This window comes from Hippichthys cyanospilos, chromosome 11, assembly GCF_059441005.1.
Source record: "Hippichthys cyanospilos isolate Australia breed blue-spotted pipefish chromosome 11, RoL_Hcya_1.0, whole genome shotgun sequence".
NCBI classification, from domain to species: domain Eukaryota; kingdom Metazoa; phylum Chordata; class Actinopteri; order Syngnathiformes; family Syngnathidae; genus Hippichthys; species Hippichthys cyanospilos.
Genome location: NC_142379.1, coordinates 22,589,500 through 22,614,066, shown reverse-complemented (window position 1 = coordinate 22,614,066; position 24,567 = coordinate 22,589,500). Strand labels below are relative to the sequence as shown.

The 24,567-nt window shown below is 41.9% G+C and overlaps 1 protein-coding gene across 2 annotated transcripts; it reads right to left on the bottom strand.

Annotated features, from left to right (window-relative positions):
- Positions 1-3,729: 3,729 nt before the first annotated feature.
- LOC148416365 (uncharacterized) lies at positions 3,730-21,481 on the bottom strand. Of its 2 annotated transcripts, XM_088427286.1 has the most exons (16): positions 21,371-21,481; positions 19,972-20,004; positions 18,985-19,021; positions 15,524-17,747; positions 15,136-15,272; positions 14,370-14,512; positions 9,089-14,300; positions 8,816-8,906; positions 8,538-8,719; positions 8,344-8,452; positions 8,178-8,268; positions 7,806-7,994; positions 7,571-7,673; positions 7,437-7,489; positions 7,241-7,364; positions 3,730-7,171 (listed from the first exon to the last, which is right to left on the bottom strand). In XM_088427286.1, exons 5-7 carry the CDS (start codon positions 15,179-15,181, stop codon positions 9,630-9,632), a joined length of 4,860 nt encoding a protein of 1,619 aa, XP_088283412.1. In that variant the 5' UTR covers positions 15,182-15,272; positions 15,524-17,747; positions 18,985-19,021; positions 19,972-20,004; positions 21,371-21,481; the 3' UTR covers positions 3,730-7,171; positions 7,241-7,364; positions 7,437-7,489; positions 7,571-7,673; positions 7,806-7,994; positions 8,178-8,268; positions 8,344-8,452; positions 8,538-8,719; positions 8,816-8,906; positions 9,089-9,629. The 2 variants fall into 2 exon arrangements, with proteins under 2 accessions (XP_088283412.1, XP_088283413.1); XM_088427287.1 differs by lacking the exons at positions 15,524-17,747; positions 18,985-19,021; positions 19,972-20,004; positions 21,371-21,481 and having other exon boundaries at positions 15,136-15,512.
- Between the last annotated feature and the right edge of the window lie 3,086 nt (positions 21,482-24,567).

Sequence of the window (24,567 nt, the reverse complement as noted above, 5' to 3'; positions counted from 1 at the left end):
ACTTAGACATTGTACCTTCGCAAAATTTTCGGTGTGGTTTTGTGCTGTGCATGTGACAATAATTCTCTGCAAACTCACTCCCAAACAATTGACATACATGAAGACAATTTTATTAACCAAGAAACAAAACAAACAAAAAAGTCACTCATCTGTAACCACATTTGTACAATGACCATTAGAAAAGGTTACATAGAGTGGCAGGCCATCGGAGGGAATTTGGGGAGGCTCCTGAAAGGCCTTCTGCCATACCTCCAACGACATCTTTAAAGTCTTCCCTCCGGCCTGGAGCAACTCTACGTCAGTCCCCTCCACGTCCCAGCCAAAGATCAAAATCTTCTGTGCGCACATATGGCCCTGTTGAGTGGAAAAGATTAAATTCAAATTCATGAGAAAAAAAAAAAAAGCGGTTAAGGTGAATTTTAGACAGATTTTTATGCCTTAATATCCAAGCATGGGATTTAAGACCATCTTTATTGGACTACGTACACATCTAGCTCAACGATGGGGTCTATAAATAGGAAGGCACCTTTTGAATAGAAGACACAGAATAGAACCAGTTATCTACTCACATCAATTTCTGTATACTGTGTGGAGTGAAGGCTCAAACCATACTCATTGACCTTTGCAGTTAGATGAGTAAATATGTAGGTTCCCCCCAACTCTAATTTATACAGGTTGGCCTCCCTCCACAGGGTGACCTTGATCGCCGCCTCATCCTGCAATAGGTTGAAAATAAATAAATCACACTTTACTTGTGAAGTGCAACAGGAAGATTAAAATGGGGGTACTTACTTTTCTTATGGTGATTTGCCGCATGGGTACCGGCTGCTCCCTGCGAAGTTTCACCATCCGTATTGGACGGATCTTGAGAGGACAAAATTAATATAGAAACAAAGTTAAGTGTCACCGAAACAGTACTTTTCTTCCTCCCGTCACCTTAGGGTCTGTGTATTAGAGAGAGAGCGAGAGAAATACATGCACACGCGAACACTCACACGCACACACAATTAGCATTTACCTCCAAAATGAGAGGATGTGGAAGTATAACCGTTAAATGTGTGGATATTTTTTTGTATTCTTTTATAGATTTACAGAGCCTTCTTTGTGACTATATGAACCCATGTGCCCCAGTGTGTATACAAGTACATGAGCGACTCAAACTTACATCGGTTATTTGGCCATTCACTGACACCATCCCCTCAGGAAGCCGATGAATAACTTCCTGAGGGGATGATTCAAGTGATGGGGGGTAGAGAAGAGTTTTGGCTTCATCCTCCAATTGAGGGGTTGGGTTGATTTGGGGGCCGGAAAATATTTTTGTGCCTCGCCTGCAGAGCAGCAAGTTGGGGCTGCTTTGGCTGACCGCGCAATTTAAAAAAACATAGCTGTTGCCCTCTGTGACTTTTACTGCCAAATGTTCGAAAAGAACCAATTTGTAAGTGTTTTCTCCATCACAGAGGGCAACAGCTATGTTTTTATGGCAGCCCTCCATTTTCAGAGTGCCGTTTGGTGACAGGCTCCACGACGTCGCCGTAGATTTAGGCCGGAGAGCGACCACTTTCGCTTTCAGCATAGACATTCTGAAAGAGAGAAAGACAAGTGAGAGGCCCGTTTTTTTCTTTTATACATTGTAAATGTGTGGAAAGTTGCTGAAACAGTACAAAGTAGTACCAAGTCTCAGACAAACTCATTAAAAATGTAGCAATAAAATGAAAGACACTTTCCACTTGAATGGCTAAGGGGAAGACCACAAAGCAGCTATTTAAATGACAATGTAGTAGTCAGTTTAATTATACAAAACAATTCAATTGTTTTATATTAACATTATAATACAGTTTTTAATGCGACAAAATATCGTTTGAGTAAGTCAATGAAGTTGAGAGCAATTATTTTTAGGTTCCATTCGGTGTCAGTGCTGAGCGACAAAACGCAGCAGGTCTGTAGCAGATCTGTGCACAAGCAGAAGCTTCCACGTGCCAATCACGTTCATTGTGAGTGAAGACGCGGTAAGAACACTTCTTTCGGGCGCATGTAAAAAAAAAAAAAGTGACCAACATATTCTAGTGCTTAGGACTGGTTTATTGTGAATTAAAATAATTGATTCAGAATTAAAAAAAAAAAAAAAAAAAAAAAAAAAAACACCACCACAACAGCCACCGGAAAAAAAAAAGAAAAAGACTGGCAAATGCAATCAATGAAAGATTGCAATTGTGAAATATGTGGGTTAGGAGAGCATTAAATAAATCGACATTTCTAATTATTTGTTGGCTACCAGCAGTTTTTCTCCAAACACTTGTTACAATGACCCCTACTCCTAGGTGATTTTTCCTCCAGCTGAGTTCTTTTTTTTTTTTTAAATCCCCCACGTGCCAGCTTGCCGAGATGTTTTTCCACAGGCTCCCACCGACTTCTAACAGCTTTTACAGAACATAATGCAATGTTCCGGAAAATAAAGCTAATACTACATATTTTGAAATGTGCAGCAATGCTTTCTATATGAAATATTTTCAAATTTTGTGTCGCTTTAATACATTGAGTCGTCCAGTCACCCCAATGTAGTTCGCAGATTTTAAAACAGAAATTTCACAAAGAGGTACATTCACTAGGGAAAACCGAAACACGCAGGACAATATTGGGGGGAAAGTATGCAGCTCTCTGTAGCCAAATTGCTTACCTCTCTCTTGCAAAGCCTGTGAAAAGTGAGCTAATGAGAGGTGAGCCCCTTTTTAAAGCAGTCCCGCACCTTAAGGCGGACAGCTGCAAATTATCAGTTATAATTATCAATTAGACGCTTACTCACGGGAAGGGGGATTTAGAAATTAAAACGGTAAAGGCCGCAAAACTGTTATGGCTGTTGTGCATCCTATCTCAATGCCTTCAGTGATCACACATTTTTTACTATTTAAAAAGCGTAATAATAACATCGAGAAGCACACAAGGGCTTGGCAACCGGCACCTGTGCATCCCCCTTAATTAGGTAATGAAGCCGCACGTCCTTTTTTTGTTAAACGTTTTATTTTTTTCCGCTCTGTTTTGAGGGTTGGCATTGTGAGCGGTTATTGACCGCCTCGGCAGTTTGTGTTAAATGCGCTCCGAGATTTTGCTTCTCCTTTTCTGCGCGACGAGGTTTGAGTTCATTTGACCATAAATACCCAATGTTAAGCGACATCCGTGTTTCAACAAGTTTATGATCGCGCGCGTATGCCAAAAGACAACAATTTATAAAGTAAAATGGAACACAATTCCGTGTCCTTTAACAGGGGCACTCTTAATTGATTCGGCTAGACACGTCATAACCTTTAGACGATACTCGATTTTAGTAATATTCCTGCATGTGTGCGAACAAGGATGGACTTGGGCATTGGTTAGTCTGACTGCTTCTTTTATTGAAAATAATGCCGTAGCAACCTCAGCTAACGCGCTATCGCGATTATTGTAAAATAGGAACACATATCCGTGCGTCAAAAATTGGTTTATGCGGCTGACGGATCAAACTTCCTCGAATGGATTCGAGCCATTCTCGGGGGAAAAGAGGCAATCGGACAGTTGGATATTCCTGAAAAGTGTCCATCGGGAGAGATTATAAGTGGGTATGCGCAATACTTATTATACACGTTAGTGGGTATACTTAATACACACTCCACTGTGCGCGGACATTCACTTCCCGTAATGTGGGATAAAGAAGCTGATGGCTTAACCCCAATAAAAATGGATGTAATATAGCCGAGATCAGACCGTGTAGTATGACTTTATTTAAAAATATTTATGAATTGGAAAAAAAGACAGTGTTCAATGGCAAAAAAAACAAACAAAAAAAAACATTTATGACTGACTAGGAAGGCACAAAAAACATAAAACACGTACTAGGATGGACATGGACATGGCATAACAGTGAGTTCCCCGCATTTAGTAGCGATGAAGCAAACTGTCAACTAGCAGTAGGATCATGCCATGTTTGGCAAACTTCAAATTCTATGGGAGGGGGGGGGGGGGTACAGATTGTTTCGATTCGAGCAATTCTTGAGAGAAAAGAGGCAATCGGATATTACTGAAAGGTGCCCATCAGGAGAGATGAGAAGTGGGTATACGCAATACTTATTCTGCATAGAAGTGTGTATACTTAATATGCACTCCACTACACCACTGTGCGCTGACAGTTTGCTTCCCGTGTAGTGGGATAAAGAAGCTGGTTGCGTACCAGGCTACATTCGTCCAAGTTGAGATGACTTGCTTTTGGTTGCATTCAAATCGGGCAAGGGACACGATACCAATACGTAGGGATCATTAGCTTCACCGCTCCACGCGATAAATCACAATATTAATTAGCCAATTATGTATTGTTTTCCTGGAGAGCAGTAGGCGTTCCTAACATGTCAACAAATTACCATATTAATTAGCCATGTGCTCATTGGTTGCGCTTAGTGGCCACAATAGGAAGCCTGTGGCGCTTGTGAAAATTGAAGAATGGATGGAAGGAAGCGTTTCATCTGCTGTTCTTTTTCTTGCTTTGTCATCGTAGTACCTTTTTTTGTTTTGTTTTTCACTTGTTTTCCCACATTTCAAACCCAAAGCATGAGTTTTTTCAACAAAAGGTTGTCAAGCCGACTGTGGACAAAATGATGTTTACGCACAGGTACACACGTTTGTCATCAGAGTGCCATATATTGTCAGAGGTATGATGTGAATTAGTTACATTGCAAGTGCATTACTTCACAAAAGTGTTGCGAGAGTTGTGCGCTGTAATGTGAGTAGACTGCAGAGCTTTGAGTGAAACATACAGTCACCGCTCAGTACTCAAGAGGAAAAGATTAGAGGTCCCAGTCGTACTGACTGCTTCATCCAAGGTCCTTGTAGTAGATGAGTGTGAGCAGTCCAGGTGTTGCAACAGGTTGCCTTACCAGGTTTGAAGAGGGCAAGGGGGAATTCAAAAGGCGTGATTCATTTTGATTCTATTTTCTGTTGAACTAAAGTAACAGAGCACTTTGTCTGAAATACATCAGGTAGAAGCAGAATGGAAAAAACATCTCTGAAATTTGATACCTTAAGAAAATCCCGAGGGAACGCAATGTCTTTGCGGCATTTAAAAACCTGGCCGTATAACACCAAAGGTATGACACTTTTTTTTTACTGTAAAACACTCAAGTATACTGGCAGCATAATCGATGTAACACTGAATGGTGTTGAATTGGATGCTGTATATGCAATTTGAAAAGTAATTACAGGAGCAATATTGATTGGTAGAATATGTTTGAACACAGTGGGAAAAAGTGTACAATATGTTTGTTGTTTTTTAGTGTCGTATAACCCATTTTGTGACTATGCACTGAAATTCCACCTTGCACATATAACAGAAGTGCTGCATCATAGAGTCCATTTCAGTGTTTTAGGTGGTGTCATACAGTGGAAAGATAGAATTCCATCACACAAACTGTGCTGAAATGTCTTCATAAAGAAACAAGGATAAAATAATTGATGAATAGATAAGAAATGCAAATAAATATTAAATAAATGAACAAGAATTTTCGTCCTATAGCAGCAAATGTGTTTCCACTGGATGACACATTTTATTTATTTATTTTTAACTATGAGGCACTCGAGTATGCTGGCTGCTTAAAACCTTAATCAAAGTAGGGCTGAGTGACGCTGAACTCGATGTTTGATATAAAGGCTGAAAAATCATTGCGAAGAAGCTTTGAAAGAAACTGGTTGGTAGAATATCCTTAAAAACAGTGACGGTGTGCAGGGTCTTGTTTTCTGTAGTTTCAAGGAGTTTCCTGTTGAATGACTACACATTTAAATATTATAATTTTTACACCTACGATATAAGTGCTGCATCTTAGTCCGTTACAGTGTTTTAGTCGAGGGAGTATGATACAGTGGAAAGTCATCATCCTAACTGCAGTAAATTTTTTACGATGAAGAATTAATGATATTGCGTATATGAGTAGATGCACAGAGTAATAATTAAAAATTAAGTGATTGGAGACAAATCTGGTCTGAAAGCATCAACAGTTGTTTCCACTGTATGACACTTTCATTTTTCAACTGTAAAGGACTCAAGTATACTGGCATCATTAAGATGTAATGCATGCAAAACTGATTGATTCTGAACTGAACGTTGGCAATAGCTGAAAAATAATACTAAGAAGAATCAGGGAAATGGTTGGTAGAACAGGCTTGAAAACAGCAGAAACGGTGTGCAATTGATTTTTGTCTTCTAAACGTGTTTTCGTTTTGTGACTGTACATCGGAAGTGCTCCGTCATAGAGTCCATTACGATGTTTTAGCTGAGGGTGTATCATACAGTGGAAATACTAAAGGTCATCTCATAATAACCGCTTTAAGATTTCCTAAAAAAAGAATTGATATAATAGAGTGAACCGGTGAACAGGTGCACAAAGACTTAAATAAACAAAACAAAATTAAATGACTAGAAACAAATCTCTAAGATCAAACAAGCTTGGCAAAAATTGAAAGTGTAAACCATTGAAAAACGAGACATGAACAAACATTCATTGTTTAGTGATGTGATGCACTACTTATAGCTTGAATGTGTCAGAGTGAGAGATTGTATTTATGTTATGGAATACAATATTAACATGTTACACGCAACATTGTCTGTGTCAACGGCAGTGGTTGGATTTTGGAGCAGATTTGTTCTCATTCCATAATTTGCAAGGGCTGGGATTGGCTGGCAAACAGTTGAGCGTGTCCCACACCCACTGCCTGAAGACAGCTAGGATAGGCACCAGCATTTTAGCGCGCCGACAGATAATGGATGAATGGATGGATCGGATTTGCTAGAGTAAACGTTGACACAGGCAATGACAAATTGAAGAAAATGTGCCTCTCAGAATGCTTGTTTGATCTCAGAGATTCAACGTAAAATCATGAGTGTGGTACATACAAACTTATGTAAACAAATGCATGACTGAATAGGTATTTCATACAGCAACCTTTGTAGAGCACACGGATGATGGCAAAAACGTATCTACGGATACGTATCATGTAGGTTGGATCGGGGGACTAGGACTGTTCTTTTCAATGCATGAACAACAGTGCAAGAACAGAAAAATGAATTGCATCCTAAGGATAGAATGGTGTCAAGGACTTTATAAACTCATCAGCAAGTCGCATGATGAAAACGTGAAGAGGGCGGTGAGGACGAAAGCTGGAAAAGATAATGCTGCTTTTAAAACACCGGTTAATGGCAACTTGGCTACTCTAATTGGCTACTTACAAAGTAATCCGCAAAAGTGGCGAGCGCTTGGTTGTCTGCGGTCTTCGTGTTGTGGCACCTGCTTTCTTTTACTTCTTCACCGAACCAGGATTACATGATGCTGACATCATCATCTTTTCATTTTCTATAGTACAGCAAATTAGTATATCACACTCATGCCCAATCAAGTAGAGTGACATGAACAGAAAACACTCACATATGTGTTCCTGTGATTCTGCTCCGAACCTCTCTTGCTCCTGAACAAAGAGCCTGATAAAAGTAGAAAGAAAATATATACACAACTTTCACTGGCTTCAGGAAGAAAGATCAGTTTAATGATGACCTGCTTACCTTGAAGAGAGGAGAAAGCAGAATTGGTTTGTTCCAGATGAAGACAGATCCTTGACCAAGCAATGCAATGGCTCATCTACTTGGTGGCAAGCTTGCAGCTGTTCTTTGGATGAATGCGACATGCGGAGCCACAGGCAACAGATGGACAACATCGGTCAGGAAAAATAATAGATGGGACAAAAATTACTTTTACCGCCTTTACAAAAGAAGATAGGTTTAATGATGAGCTACTTACCCTTGCCGACCAAAAAAAGAAAATGTCTTGAAGAGAGCAGAAAACAGACTTGGTTTAATCCAGAAGGAAAATGCCACTGGACAAGCCTGATGATGTCTCATCAAACACCTCGCACGGTGGTGACGTTCCAGTTGTTCTTTGGATGAATGCAACATGTGGATCCACAAGCAACAAGTGGACAACATTGGACTACAAAAATGGAGCACAATACATTAAGGGGGTGGCAACAAAAGCTGATAAAGATCTGCATATTTTCACTTTTGATTGACGTATATTACACGTTAATATTTATTATCATTATTACTATTTTAAGAGGAGAAATATCATCCATGGCACAGAAAGCGTTAAATGACTTAGTTCACGGCAACTTACACCAGAAAGAAGAGAAGTCCTGATTGTCCGTCACCCTGGTTTTCAAGGCAGTGATCCACGATGTATGTTTTTGGGCACCCATTATTTTACTCTGTGAAAAAAGGGGGAGACAGAACTGTTAAGTGGAAATACATAAAACATATTAATAGACTTGGCGTGGTCTTACAATAAATTGCAATATCCTTAAAATTTAATTCCCTTTAATGGCATGGCGGTAAAGTCATATGTGCGGCTTCTGTTCTGATACAGACGGCTCGTTCTCCTGAACAAATAACCTGTTAAAAATATATGAGACAAAATCTATTTTGACTGACTTTACAAAGGATGATGAGCTATTACAAAGGATGACGAGCAACTTACCTTTTCCTACCAATAAAAGAAGACAGTCTGAAGAGAGCAGAAAACAGACTTGGTTTAGACAAGAGGGAAACTGTCAATGGTCGAGCATGATGATGTGTCTTCAAAATCGTTGGCGAGCTTCCGGCTCTCCTTTGGACAAATGGAACATGTGGAGCCACGGGCAACATGTGAACCACTTAGATCTACAAAATAACAAAATAGATGGCGGTGAGGACGATAATCCAAAAGTTGGGCATACCTACAATTGGGTTTAACTGACATAGTTCACGGTAACTTACACTGGAATGAAGAAAAGCCCTGCATGGCTGCCACCTAGGTTTTCAAGTCAGCGCTCCATGATGTGAGCATTTGGGCAGCCACTCTTCTACTCTGTGAGAAAAAGGGGAATACAGGACTGCTGAGTGAATATTTCCGTGCTGCTGCAGAACCCAGATAGGTTTTGGCTCTGTCTAACTTTATAGTTATATTTAAATTTCCTAACCATTTCATTTTTTGCAACGGCATGACATAAGATTATGTCGCCGGCGTACAATCAATCAGTAGACACATACCGATGCACTCCATTCTGAGATGAACAACCATCTCTCCATAATGACAGACCTGTTTTAAGTAGAGAGAGTAAAATTATATCACTTACAATCGACAAAAAGATATATTATAGTGACCTACTTACCTTGTCTGTTTTCTGCTCTCACCTCATGCTGGCAAACAAACCAAAAGGTGATAATACCACTAAACCCTCCCATCAACTTGACCCTCCGTCCGCAGAAATCTTTATACTTTCTCTTTTGCGTTTTGTCTCTCACCTCCTCACCTTCCGCTCACCTCACACACATGCTAAATCCACCTTGACCGCAGATTTCAACCCATCGCATGTCAACATATCATTCCACCACTCCCTCCCATCGACTTGACACTCCATCCTCCATTTATTATTATTTTTTTCGTTGTCTCGAAACTTGACTCACCTCCTACTCACCTTCTCACACACACGCGTGACCATCATCACCCCGGATTTCATTCCATCACAGGTTAACATTAGGGCTCCATAACACGACAGGGACAACTCTTAATGTGCTAATTGGACATGACTCACCTTTCAGTGTGTAAAACACAGAAGACAGGATTGTGATAGCTGTAGTATGTTCGCAGGACACCTGAATGAACTGCGCACTGAGGTCGGGAGACAAAAATGAGGTCAAGCAGTGTGTTCTTGTCAGTGGTACTCGTATTTATGAGCTGTGTGTAACCCTTAGAGACAAACAGTTCCATAATGGGCTTGTGTGAGTCTGACAGCGCATCTTCATTGAAATCTCCGCATACCAGGATCTGATGATGGTCCATCACTTCCAGAGAGTACAACAAACTTTCCAAGTTTGGCAAAAAAGAGCGCAGACTCTGTCCCGGAGGCCTGTACACAGCAGCGATGAACATATCGACGGGAGGTTCAAGTTTGACCACGACAAATTCGATATCGGTGACGCCCTGGATGTAGATCGTTTCGTGTGCCGGAATGCGTTCTTTCACCCAAATACCTACGCCGCCGCCACGTTTCGTCGCCAAGTCGGGACAATTTGAATGTGAGACGCTCCGGTTCCGGCGGAACGCCGTGTAGCCTTCCAAGACGGCATTTCCAGTATCCGCCGACCCCTGGAGGTGTGTTTCTGTCAAGCACAAAACGTCAGCAAAGTGCAGCTCGTGGTGACATTTGATATCCCGCGCATGACAACGCAGCCCTTCGGTGTTGTGATGGACAACGACCAGGTTGTCGGTCGGATCTAGAGTGGGCATAACGTGAAGGAGCGGCATCACGTGGTCCAAAGACGCGTCCGTCATCTCGGCTAGAGCGGCCGTTATTTCTGGGTTGGCGTGGATCCTTCTCTCGTCCATATGCAGCACACGGAGCCCGCGGAGAGACGTCACTCGGCTCAGGGCGACGTACGCCATGCCGTGCTCAAAGATGCCTTCCAGCGACACCACCGCTTCGGATGTGGTCATACCTTGGACTTTGTGGATCGTGCAGGCGAACGCGAGCTTGATGGGGAACTGCAAACGCACCACTCCTGGCCGTTTTAACTTCTCCTCTTGCCTGGCGATGTAAACGGTGTTAGCAGCAGCACCCGCATTTTTCGCAGCTTCAAGCTCCAGCCCAAGTTTCTGAACGCGTGCACCGTCGGCATAATGCACCAATTTGACAACTCTCGCAAAGGAACCGTTGCACAAACCCGCCTGCACATCGATATTGCGGGTTACCATAACCCGAGCGCCGACGGCCACCTTTATCGAGTCCGGCAACTCGTTCTTTGCCCCTTGGACGGGGACGGCTTGTCTCGCCATTCTGCCAGTCCTTTGGTCTTTCTTGTAGTCGTCTGCGTCGATGGTCACAATTTCATCGTGAAGCAGATTCAGCATCTGACTGTTATGGTCATTGACCTGCTTGTTGGTGGCGAAAACATGCAGAACATCCTTCGGGCGGTTCTCCGGAGCGGCGTAGGTCGTAGCCAGCAAAGCTCTGTCCACTTCCGACAGCTCGTGGGACTTCTCCTTGACGCGAAGTCGGTTCAACAGTTCGGCGAACGGAACGTCATCCTTCTGCCTCATGATTTCGGTCAGCGTTATCATTTCGAAGCTGTCGCGCCAAAGGTCCAGCCTGGTGGGATCGTAAACACACAAAGGTTTGGACTGTCTCACCGGAGGGAGCTGATAGAAATCCCCGACGGCGATAACGGACATGCCGCCAAACGGTAAATTGATTCCTTTGATTTGCTTCAACCTGGCGTCGACATACGCAAAGAGGTCTTTCGACACCATGGAGATCTCGTCGATGATGAGGATTTCGGCGAGCGATAGCTCCGCTCTCACTTCGTCCAGTTTGTTGCCCAGGCCGCGATACGGGGGTTTGAGGCTCCTCGGCAGTTTCAGTAGGCAGTGCAAAGTCGTACCTGAAATGTTGAAGGCCGCGGTGCCGGTGAAGGCTGCGAGAATTACCGTCTGTTTGGAAATGTCCGCTTCCTCAGCAAGGCGCGGCAGTCTGCGCAGTATTTTTGTAGCCTCTGCGTGAACGCATTTAATTAAATGTGACTTCCCCGTTCCGGCGCCGCCGTTGACGTAATAGAAGAACTGACGCGGTTTTAAGCCAGACACGCGTCGTATGCACCAATCTCTGACCAGGTAGAAGGCACACGCTTGCTTCCGGTTAAGGTTCCGATACATGTCTCGCAATAGGGCCGGATCGATGAGAGCGGCTTCCGTCGCGATGGACATTTCCGGTACCTTGGACCTGACGTTGTAGTCTGGTACGTTTTCTTCCACAGCGTCGCCGGGATCATCTCTTGCGGCGAGTTCCTCGATGCACTCGAGTCTTTGCAGTTCGCTTTCCGGCGCTAGCTGACACCACTCGTTCAAGATGATGCCGCCTTCCTCCACCTCTCGGATGGCGTCGTCAACATCTCTGCTGTGCTTCTCATACTTCTCTCTGTTCCGGTCGACAATTTGCACAACGGCCTCTGGGTGCTCGGCGGCCGGCAACTGTACAAAGGCATGGTCGTGAAACAACTTGTACGTAGGATAGTGGCTGGACTTCAACTGGCAGTCGGCACGATGGGGCAGGTAGAGCTTGAGCAACGTGCAGTAAAATTCCTCTGGATTTTTTTCCTGCGAGAATTTACAGTATTTGATGACGGCGTGTTTACCTATCCTTTTTTGGACATACCCCATGTCGTTCAGCAGGGGGAAAACATTTGTGCCTTTCGCTTGTTTGCCGTACACGATTCTGCAGGTCGAGGCAAAATCGGCCAAGCACATTGCTTCGAATTCCTCCGTTTGAGGTCTGCATTTATACTTTTCCGGCAAGCCGCTCATCCACACTTCGACGGACTCGTGCGTTTTGCCCTCGAGGTACGAGAGGGGATAACTCATTTTCAGAGCATTGTCACTGGTTTGCACAAAAACCACACTGCGGGACGCTTGCTTCATGTGTAGGGCGCATACGCGCGCGACGCACTCTTGCGCGCTCACCTCTCTTTTCTTGGAGTACGCTTGCATGATTTGTTTCATCTCGTCGCTCTCGTTGACATTTTCGCAGCGGGAGTTCTCGATCACCGATTTCAGGTACTGGCTCAGGCCGTGTTCAGCTTTGCTGATGTAGCTGCAGATGTAGGTAACGCAGGAATAAGCGTTCAGAATGTACTGAATGTCCATATTCGCGTCCCAAGCAAGAAGCAGATGTGGATTGTAGTTGTTCACCCAGCAGTCTTTGGGCTCTCGCTTGAGCACGACAGAGGTCTTTGCGGCAATCGAGTACAAACATTCCATGTACTCGTCATCGGTGAGCTGGCACTTAGCCAGTAGCTGCGGCAAAGTCAGAGAGGCCGTTTCCGGTTCGTTCAGCAAATTTTGCAAATCTGCAAGCTTGGGGTTTGGCGCCGACCGCTTCTCCTTCTCTGGATTTTCTCCATCGCACTCTTCACGTCTCATGATCATGGTTCTCTCGCACGGCAGTTTGGGGAAACCGAAACGGCACTGCGCGCCGGGTGCTTTGACGCACGTCTTTGAATGAGACTTACTGTGCATCTGAACCTCTGTGACTTTCCGATGGAGTTCGGGTTCCTTTTCCGGATCGGGCAGCTCGGAGGAAACGTAGCGCGACACGAAATCGCAGATCTCTTGGTCTGAGGCCTCCTCAAAAACGGGGGCGCCTTCAACCCAAATGAGGCAATGGATGTGCGGACTTCCTCTGTGCTGAAACTCCAATCTGTAAAAGTAATCGACCACTTTTCCGACAGGTCGCGCCGGAGAAAGGAGCAGGTCTCTAAACAGAGCTTCCACACGTTTGTCAAACATGCGCATCGTCGTCACCGGATTGCTGCGGAGAATTTCGCACTTTGCGGCCCAGTCGAGGTCGGCGAAAATCACCCGTTCACCTTGCTGCGCTTTGATGGCGGTGATGACTTCTTCCCAACGCATTTCGGCAGCCGAGAACGTGCAGAAGAACGTGGGTGTGCCTAGCTGCCGAATCATGGCAAAAAGGTCCTTGAGACATTTCTCCCAATAGGCCGGGGTGCCCCTTAACGGCACCATGAAGCGGACGGCGTCTTTGCTGTGTATCAGTTTTTCAACTTCCAGTTTATCCTGCAACATAGCATTGTTTATTCGTCGACCGTCTCTTGTAAAAGGTTTACCTTTGCGTAGCTGTATTCTTATGCTTGATGTGGCCTGGTGGATTTCAGTCACAAACTGAGCAAAGAACAAGTAGTTAGCATCTCTGGCAAAACGTTCATCCACGCAGGACAGTCGGGCTTTGAAATACTTGCTCGGCGTGAGTTTAATCTCCCTCTCTTCATCGAGAGTGTTTTCCCCGGTCGGGAACTGGACCGGAAAAGCCATGGCCTCAAGTTTGGGAGTCTTGAAAAAGCTTACCGGGCTATTCCTTTCTGCGGGAGCAACGGAGTAAATTCCCTCAGTGAAACTCATGATTTCCTCCGATACATCGTTAGGTTGGAGACATGATTCAAATATTACACCACCACTGGGTTCATCTGCTTCTTGCACATTTTGGGCACGTTGCTGCGGTTCGTCACGCTCGCCATTGTCTTTGTCATCGTTTGTTTCTCGGAGAGCATCACTCTCAAATTTGTTTATCTGGACCAGATCTTCCTCATCAAAGTCACTCGTATTCATTCCGTCTTCAGAAGAGCTACTTTCATCGTCGGTGCGCGTCGGGTCACAAAAGTCAGGGTCGTCGCGAATGATTATGTCGCTGTACTGTGGATGGACCTGCTTCAGTTTAATCAGAGCACGTATTAGGTTAGGCCAAGTGACAGTTTGAAATACCTGGTGACCTTTGTAGCAAAGCCGTCGCTTCAGCTTCACTCGCAAAACTTGGGATTCTCTCCTGGGTCGTGGCAAGACGTTGACTGTCTCTTGTACTTCCGATGGAACACACACAACATTTCCACGAATGGCTCGTTGCTGACCTTTTGGAAGAGGAAAAATTTTGGCGAAAACTACATACTTTGATATGAGATGCCTCTCCAATATGTTCAACCCGCAAAGTTCATTCGGAATATCTGCCAGTTGGAGATTGTTAGCGACTGCTAGCGCTGGCATTTTGCCACTTTTGAGATGTGCGAAGCAAGTGTGACAAATCCACTCTTGTTTTCTTTCCTCTGGTACTTTGCACGATGGATCACATTCACGGTGACAAATATGAAGAAATTTTCCCGTGAGGCAGCTTTCAACAACATGTTTGTTTTTCTCAAAAGAGCGACGCCGACAAATGCGCACTTGGTTCGCGAATAATGCTCGGTGACAAACAGTGCAGACAAAAGTGGGTCCAAATGTAATTTGCCTTTTGAAGAGCTCCACAGCTTTAGTGATTTCACAATTGATTCTGTCATTCGATAGTTGCTTTATCACTTTGTATTTTTTCAAAATTTTATTTGCGCAACGCAACACGTTTGTTCTCGATGAGTCGTACTTTGTTTTCATTGCCCGTCTCATGATTTCCTTATGTTTGGATCTGAATCCAGGATCATTTCGGTAACGGTTTGTGATGTAGAAGCACTGTCGGGCTTTAAAGCCGATGTCGTTCCGATACCTTTGCTTAATGTAAAGGCGCTGTCGGTCTCGAAACTCGAGGTCATCCCGATATCTTTGTTTGACGTAAGAGCGCTGCCGAGCTTGAAACTCTGGATCCTCTCGATATCTTCGTTTCATGTAAAAGCGCTGTTTATCCTGAAAAGCAAAATCATTCTGATATCGCTTTGTCATGTAGTAGCGCCGTCTCAACTTAAAGCTATCATCTGTCTTATAGAGATGTGATAAACGGGAAAGGATTTTCTTCTTAAAGCCCTCATCGACCAAGTAACGATGTATAACATAGGACCTTTGTTTCAAACGAAAACCTATGTCTTGTCTGTAACGAGTAGTTATATAGTACCTTTTCCTTTGTCGTAAGTCTACGTTCTGACAGTAATTTTCTTTACCTTTTACGTTTTTGCGTATTCGCTTCAGTTCCCTTTTGCTGGGTTTGTCTCCGGAATCAACGGCCATCTTTTCTTGTGCCTGCATCCGTCTTTTAAATTTTCTTCTTCTCGCTTTACTCATTTTTGACAAGTCTGGTAGAGGTTTAGACATTGGGAAAATCAACCCATCAGTATTATCCGTCAGATCATGACGGCGTTTTGCGACGTGGGGCACAGATTCGTTTGAACGTGAACTTGTCGTGGTCTCAGCAACGGCTCGGCTTGTGTCGACGCGTTCAAACTGCAACGTCAATGGAGGACGCTCTGCACATGGCACCATCTCATGGTCATCAGCAGTAACATCCACAGATGCAAAGCTAAGGGGTATAATCTCATACTGAGAATCACAATTGGCGTTTGACATAGTGAAAGATTTAATCAATGTATCTGTCAGGTCATTCAAGCATGTAAAAAGCAATACAACGGCTGTGCCGTTTTGAACAGGTAGTCCGTCACGTCCTCGGCTGTGAGGATCAAAAAACCCAAATCTGCCATCACGGTTTCGAAAAACAGCTATGCACAGTGATTGCATAATCAAAAGAGCAAAGTTTACACCTGAAGTCAAGCACTGAAGTCTATCTCGAAGATTTAGATAATACACTTCACCAAGGAAAGAGGTCAACATACCACACGAAGGAAGACCCTTTATCAACATGTGCTGCTTTGCAAACCCGCTTACAATGCCTGGAACCTCATCAATTGTCAGGAAACGGTGAACAAAGCGCCCTTCTGCTTGCAACGTAGTTATAATACTTACATATAGTTCATGGCCTTGTTTGAGAACAAGATCAAGCTGAGAGCTGGTCAGGTGATCTAACTCCTGCAGGAATGCCAGAAATATAAGAGTTGGTCACACACTGGCTGTTTTTCCATTTACCATATCTCCAATGCGCTTGGCTGTGAGAAGCCAACACATACGTTACCATATGTTGCACGAGAGCCATTCCGCCACCATGCTCACCGTGTGCTTCATCGGCACAGTTGTCATCAATCTTGAACACGGGTGCCTCAGTCGGGCATGTTGCCATCTCTGATATGGGTGCCTCATTTGGGCAGATAACAATCTCTGATATGGGTGACACACCCAGGCATGTATCAATCTCTGAAATTGCCTCGTTCAGGCAGGTATTGATCTCTGATATGGGTGACACACCCAGGCATGTATCAATCTCTGAAATGGGTGAAACACCCAGGCATGAATCAATCTCTGATATTGGTGCCTCGTTAGAACAAAAATCATCAGAGCGTGCAAGAGTTGCTTGGGAGCCACGGCGTCGCTGCCAGCAAGACTTTGCCGCTAAAGATTTTTTGTTCTTCCTCGGCATGCTTTTAAACTGACGGGATTAGGTAGAAAATAGGAAGAGACAAAAAGGTAGAGCAGCAAAAAAGAGGGGTGTTTGGGGTGAGGTGGAGAAGGTCTTCTGAAAATAAAATACACACGTTTTAATAATATTGAAGGCAAGTTTATGTGCATAGTGCATTTCATTTACGAGACAATTTAAAGTGCCGGAATAATGAAACCCAAACAACTAGGTAAAACATTCAAAGTTCAGCGTTCTAAATCAGGCGTGGGCAAACTATGGCCCGGGGGCCACATGGCTTAGGCTTTTATTCCAGGCAGCCAAACTTTAAGAAATTAACAGTCAGGAGATGGATAAGTTTAATATCCTGAAAGATGGCAGAACTATCAGTACGTTAAAACAGTAACAGTCAGATTTACAAAAATGAAAAATAATGACAAAACTATCTTGTTCATTTGTCAATTCTCGTAAGTGATTTAAATAAACAGTTAAGGGCATGGGACTTGAATAACGGTTCTAACTATTTTTGTTGAATTTTCTATTGAAATATCCCACATTTTTTTTCTTGTAGTCTTGTTTTTCAGTTATATACTATTGCTATTATTTCTTTGTATATTTATTTTCTATTATTTGTATTACTATTACGTTTGCTTCAAAAATGTATTAAACTATTTGGGTTGCATTTACAAAATCAGACACTGCCAGGGACCATGCGATCTTCTTCACGATTGGCAGCAGGCGAAAGAGGCTTTGGGAAAGGTAAGAGGGGACCCCCCCCCAATCCCAACATCTTCGGGTGAGATGTGTGTTGTGAATGTCCAGCAGAGTAGGAGGGAGACACACAGACACACATCGATGATCCCTTCAGCCGCTTTCACAATGCGCTGCAGAGTGTGACAACAGGACATAAGGCAGGCACCGAATCACACGGTAATGCAGCTGATAATAGTAGCGTGAGTAGGCATGGGCCAAACACCATGTTGACAGGTTTACTGCGGTGTTAAAAAGTTGAGGTTTCAATAATGGCAAATGCAATCTATTACCAATAATTAGCGTTTGTTAATCTTTACCCAAACAGTGCAGAATACGATTGGCTTTTTGCAGAGTTGTCTCAACACGTCGCCTTTGATGGCAATCGACAGTTTTTGTTTGACCTTGTTAACAAGCACTGAAGATAACGAGGAAACAAACAGCACGTTGGAGGTCATGGCACATTTGTGTGTGTAATCAATAAATATGCTGAATTTTGAACTTTTACGCAATTTAGGTAGTTTGGGCGTCTTATTCAGATGCCTCCCAAACTCAAACAGAAATGATCACATTTGATCCAAACCACAAATTTATGATCAAGACAATAAAACAAAATGGCATTCTGTATAATTTGAAGTGTTATAGGTAACAACAGTTTTTTTTAGAAAACAAATCTCATTTTACGGAACGATTTTTTAACTAGTGTGCCTTCGAGTGGACATTAATGGCAGTGTGGTGCAACTTACCGTTGATGGGAAACTATGAACAAACACAGGTATGTTAAAATGTTTATGCATTTATTTTTGTGTATTAAACATGGTACACATTTCTCAATGTACTGAATATACAATACACTTTTGGGAAAATCAAATACGATTGTAATTTTTCCATTGTATGCCAGCCGTAAGTTCGATACTGTGATATTTTTGCGCAAGGTTTATCAAAGACTCATAGATTTTATTGTCTCATGTATACATACCCTTAGAATCTATTATCAGCACGTGGCGGGCACAAACTCATTGGTGGGATATTAATATGCATTGTTTCAAGCGTCCCAAACTCGTGAGGATAAGCAGCTACAGAAATGGATGGAGGTTTCAAGTGTGTGAACACTGATTGTTATTGCAAGGCATTTGAACACAGGAGGTTTATTGAACAGTGAATAAAGTGGAGTAATAGAATTGCACTTTCTACACCAAATGTTGCTCATTCCAAACTATGCTCAGTGAGTACATTCATAACTCTCATTCGAGATGACCAATGTCTTTTTTGAATACCGCTGGTCCTTTTTATGGCACGTCACCATAGTTGCCACAATTCTTCCAAATGGCATGCGCCTATTTTGAAAATGTGTAAGTAATTTTCACACACCTCAAGTTTGTAGAGATGCGGGATTCAACAACAGGATCTGTAGGCACAAAAAGCAACACCGAAATGAAGTGAACATTTCAACTCAAAACCCAAATGTAGATTTTTTTACTCGGGTCTAGGAGTGAACAATATATGTCACAATGTCCTCAATGCATACAGTTTCATATGTACAATTGTATGCTTTTATTATCATGAAAACATTAAACTAGGCAGCTAACAACAAATAACAAAATGTACACGTTGATATAGTTTTTTGCCAGTAATTTGTATCCTGTAAAATGTGAGGGGGAGTTGGGAGCTACGGTATTGCTCAAGCATGCTTCATCATAATCACCATGATAAGGAAACACTCTACCACTGCACAGATCCACCCTCTAATTGATCTTGTCCAAATAAAGATGATGCATGATGCACCAAACTTTCAAACCATGCTTGGCTTCCTATTTCTCCAATAGTTTTATATGTACTCCAGTATTACATGAAGGATGAGAGTTAAAAAAAAATTGAAAGTGGCACATGTAAAGTGCTACTAAGAGCATTTTTAAAATGTGAATTTTTATTTCACATTTACTGCAATTATTAAAAAATATAATATATACTTAACTAAATGGATGGTCAACCCCATTACCCCAGTGTTGTTAGAATAATTTTAATGCACAATTATTCTGACGCGTAGAAAACTACTTTGATTTTATTTTGAGGATTCTAGAAGCTATGACTGTATTTGACCAAAAGATGTCCCGAGTGTGGCTATTTCATAAGGCTTTGCATAATTGACGGTTTCCAAATCAATACAATAGAGACCACACATACTTTTACGAGGTGTCATCAAACCGATCTGTACTTTATACTGAACACTCATTCAACGTAGGAGCAAAATCTACTTTTAATAAAGCAGAAGCTTTTCAATGACATGTCATCTCAAAATTGCCACAATTCTTTAAAATTAAATGAGGCTAAGTAAATCGGTTGGCAATTTGCACATACCTCAGGATCAGAAGAACAGTCCTACAGCAGAATCTGTAGACGCAAAGATAATCATTTGGTAATATTTGACTCACAACACAGTTTTATATATATATATATATATATATATATATATATATATATACTGTTATGCACCTTTCAAAAACTTTTGCAGTATGAATTACACATTTTCCCCCAAAAAATCTAATATCAAACACTCACAATTATGCCCAAAATATTGATCACGAAGATTTTGGTCAAGATTCAATTCAAGATTCTAAATCACCAGTACTCGTTTTGTGTCCAAGGTGTATTTATTCGGTTTTATTTTATTCCAGCAGGATATAAACAAGTTGTCCAGACTTGACACTTGAAAATAACAATAATAAAATGTAAATTGTATTTAAAACAAATAACTAGGCACACAAACGCAACACAGCAAAGTGAATTGCAAAGTGCACGCCAATGAAAAACGGGCAGTGCAGCGACGAGTCAAAACGCTTCACCAAATTAGCACACGTGGTTTTAGCATAGTAGTATATTATCGCATGAGAACTAAAGCGAACCAAGTTAATTGATAATGACTCATTGCGGTAAGAACAAAGTGCTTATAAAACAAAAACGTTACTGTTTTCAGTTTGTTAGAGCAGTGTAGATAAAGTATTTACAAATATTAATATCGAAATACCTTGAGAGCACCGGACTTACCGCTCACACTTCGCAAGGGCAATAATCCGCAAGCGGAAGTACGCGCACATTTAGATTTATGTTACCTTCACTGACATTCGGATTTATTTTTCCTTTGCTGCAGTTTACCTACGCAAAAACATTTGTAACAATATATTATTTAGATGTGTTGACAGACGTGATGGGCAAAATGAACAAACACCTGAAAAAGTAAATCAATCGAGCCCTAAATGTTGTTATGAGCGTGCATCGGTAATAAAAAGTGTGGTGTTCCACGCTTCCTGAACCGTCCCGTACGACTGGATTGACACAGGTGGAGGACACACAAAGTAGTTCGCTGAATACTAAAAGAATACTAAAAGTGAAGTATGAAAAGTACGGTATATTTGCCATTAGCAATTATACCAAACTTAGGTGCAATAACAACTTAGACATTAATGGACAAAGTGAAGCAGTGCAAAGTAAACATGTATCATGTTAACATGTTAGGTAGGAAAGGGTTAATGGAGCCGAATAGATTTGAGTGGGCGGTGACGTCACGCACATTTTGTGGATGAAACTTTAACGTGAATACTAAAAGTGAAGTATGAAAAGTACGGTATATTTGCCTTTAGCAATTATACCAAACTTAGGTGCAATAACAACTTAAGACATTAATGGAAAAAGTGAAGCAGTGCAAACGTAAACATGTATCCAAAACCACGAACGGACAACATATTCAAACTGTACTTACATTCTCATGGACGCACGGAATAATAATGAAAGGAAATAGATAATCCACAGAATGATTGAAAGCAGAAAAAATGACTGTCCGTTACAACGATACCTGCCGACTGACCCGTGAAAGAGCAAAACAACCTATGATAGTGTAAACAGAGTCCTGATTGGTAGTGGAGGAATGAAACACAACTTGTGATTAGTTGCTAGGCGGTTGCTAGGAAGATCACATGACCACAGGAGAAACATGTCCAGACGTAAATAGTAATAACAGAACGATTCAAACACGAAATCGTTAAGTATAATCAGAAACTTCTTAACAACACCATTCACTTAACATTAGACAATTTTTACGGTACAAAAACTTGAATTGTAGCTGAAAGTTGAACTGTAAACGTGAAACGCGATTTGCCCGAACCGGGACACGGACATGTTGAAGATGACAACTCTACCACTGGGCCACTGGGGGGCAGTGTAAGACCACACTGTGAAAGCTTGAAATATAGGGAATGAAGTATTTTTGAACGTGAATCTATGAAGTACTACGAATAATACAAAGTTAAAAAACTGAAAAAAGTTCAACTGTGGAATGAAAAGATGAAATGAAAGTAAGAACAGTTTGAAAAGGCTAAATTCTTTAAATATGAATAGTATAAAAAACGTAAATTGTAGGAAAACGATGAATAGTTGAACCTTGAAAAATAAAAAGGCACTTCACGTGAATATGTGGAATGATATGAAGTTCGAACGGCATGAATTGGATGAACTGGGAAGGAGTTGAAACCAAAAAAAAATTACTGAATTAACTGAAAAAAAAACACTGAATGTGTGAAAAGACACAGCGGGGATCGAACGCACGAACATGTAGTAGATTACGTCAACAGAACGTCTGAGCCACGGGAAATGACGAAACCGTGAACGCTTTAAAAGGAAGTAGGAAGAACGCTCCAATCACTTAACATTAGGCCGTTTTTACGGTACAAAAACTTAAATTGTAGGAAAACGATGAAAAGTTGAAACTTGAAAAATAGACCCGCAATAACTAAAAAAGACTCACACAACTAAAAAATGACGCAGCCTGGGATTGAACCCACGAACATGAAGTGCGAATGCGGTACACGAATCCCATGAGCCAACGGGGACATAGGAAATGCCGAAACCGTTAAAGTTTAAAAATAAAGTACGAAGACCAGCCCATTCACTTAACATTAGGCCATTTTTACGGTACAAAAACTTAAATTGTAGGAGAACGATGAAAAGTTGAAACTTGAAAAATAGACCCGCACTAAACATGAATATGTAGAATGATATGAAGTTTGAACGGCATGAATTGGATGAACTGGGAATGAGTTGAAACGTACCTAAAAAACGGTCGGAATAAAAAAAAAAATAATAATAATAAAGGTGGAGAAAAACATAAGTGTGAAGGTTTCACCTTCACACAATAATAACTAGAAAATATGCAATTCCTGAAGAAATTGCGTGTGAAGGTGTAACCTTTGAAGGTAGCGGTGCTGAACGCTAGAGTGATGTTGAAAGTTTGAGTGCTTGAATCTGTGACATCATGTGAATGATACAGATTTGGAATTGTTTGAAAAGGTCAAACAATGTAGAAGATACAAGAAAACACTGAAAAATGAGGAATTGTGGGAAAATCTTGAATTGTAGGAAGAGAAAAATGGATACACGAATGGAATAGCGGGAATATGGGGAATCGATTAAAGTTGGAACGGTAGGAATCGGCTGAAGAATGGCAAAGATATAGGGGAAAAACTGAAAGAAGTGGAATTGTGGGTAATTTTTGAATTGTGGGTAAAAATGCTTTGGCGGGCATTGGGGGAATTGATTAAAGTTGGAACGGTCGGAATTGGATGAAGAATGGCAAAGATATAAGGGAAAAACTGAAAAAAGTGGAATTGTGGGTAATTTTTGAATTCTGGGAAGAAAGCGGATACCACCATGGAATGGCGGGACTTGGGGGAATCGATTAAAGTTAGAATGGTCGGAATCGGATGAAGAATGGCAAAGATATAAGGGAAAAACTGAAAAAACGGAATTGTGGGTCATTTTTGAATTGTGGGTAAAAATGGATGGGCGGGCATTGGGGGAATCGATTAAAGTTGGAACAGTGGAAATCGCAGCAGGAATGACAAAGATACAAGGGAAAAACTGAAAGTGGGATTGTGGGTAGTTTTTGAATTCTGGGAAAAAGAAAAAGGATATCACCATGAAATGGCAGGACTCAGGGGAATCGTTTAAAGTTGGAACGGTAGGAATCGGATGAAGATATCGGATCAGATATCCAAGATGGCCACCCCTGAGATTTGATGGGAAATGGAGTCTCAGTGTATGTGGGCAAGTGTCCAAGATGGCCACCTGACGACCCCATGGGAAATGGAGTACTTTGACTACCTCAACAGTAGTCACCAAAGGCCAAACGCCCACACAATGAATGACCTCATTGAAAATGAATTGGTTCATTAAAGGTACAGTGTGTGGAATTGTGGTGCAACTTTGAATTCTGGTAAGAGGTAAACGAGTACACCAATGAATTGGCGGGGATGAATGGAATCATATAAAGTTAGAACGGTGGGAATCGGATGAAGAATGGCAAAGACAGAAGGTTACAATGTTTTGGCGAGAACAATTAACTGAGGAATTATGGGTAAAAAAATGGGAAAAACTATAAATTGTTGGTGCGGGGGTGTTCTTGGCAATCTAACCCATGATGGGAAACACCTAAAGTTGGAATGATAAGTATAGGTCGGACGCAAATGGAGATATCACAAGAGGAAACATAAAAAATCAGATTTTTCGCGAGTTTTAGGGGGCTATAACTTACGCAAAACAGATGCATTGTGGGTAAATGACACTCTGAGGTCATAGGCAGGGTCAAGATGAACGGTTAAACGCTGAATTGGCCTGAATCGGACAAACACCTGTAGTCATTAAAGAGAAAAAAACAAAAATTTTATGAATTTAGTAAAATATCACAAAATTTCAAAAAGTGAGAAAAAAGTACACTTAAAGTTCAAATTCTGAATTTTGGGGGATTATATTTAATAGTTTGGATGTTCAACATTAGGAGAGTGTTGTTTTTATTGTTCTGAGTTAACCAAGATGGCCGCCATCCTGGGTGGAAGTTGGGCTGAGCGCTCATGAGATGTCTGATCAGATATCCAAGATGGCCGCCCCTGAGGGTTGATGGGAAAT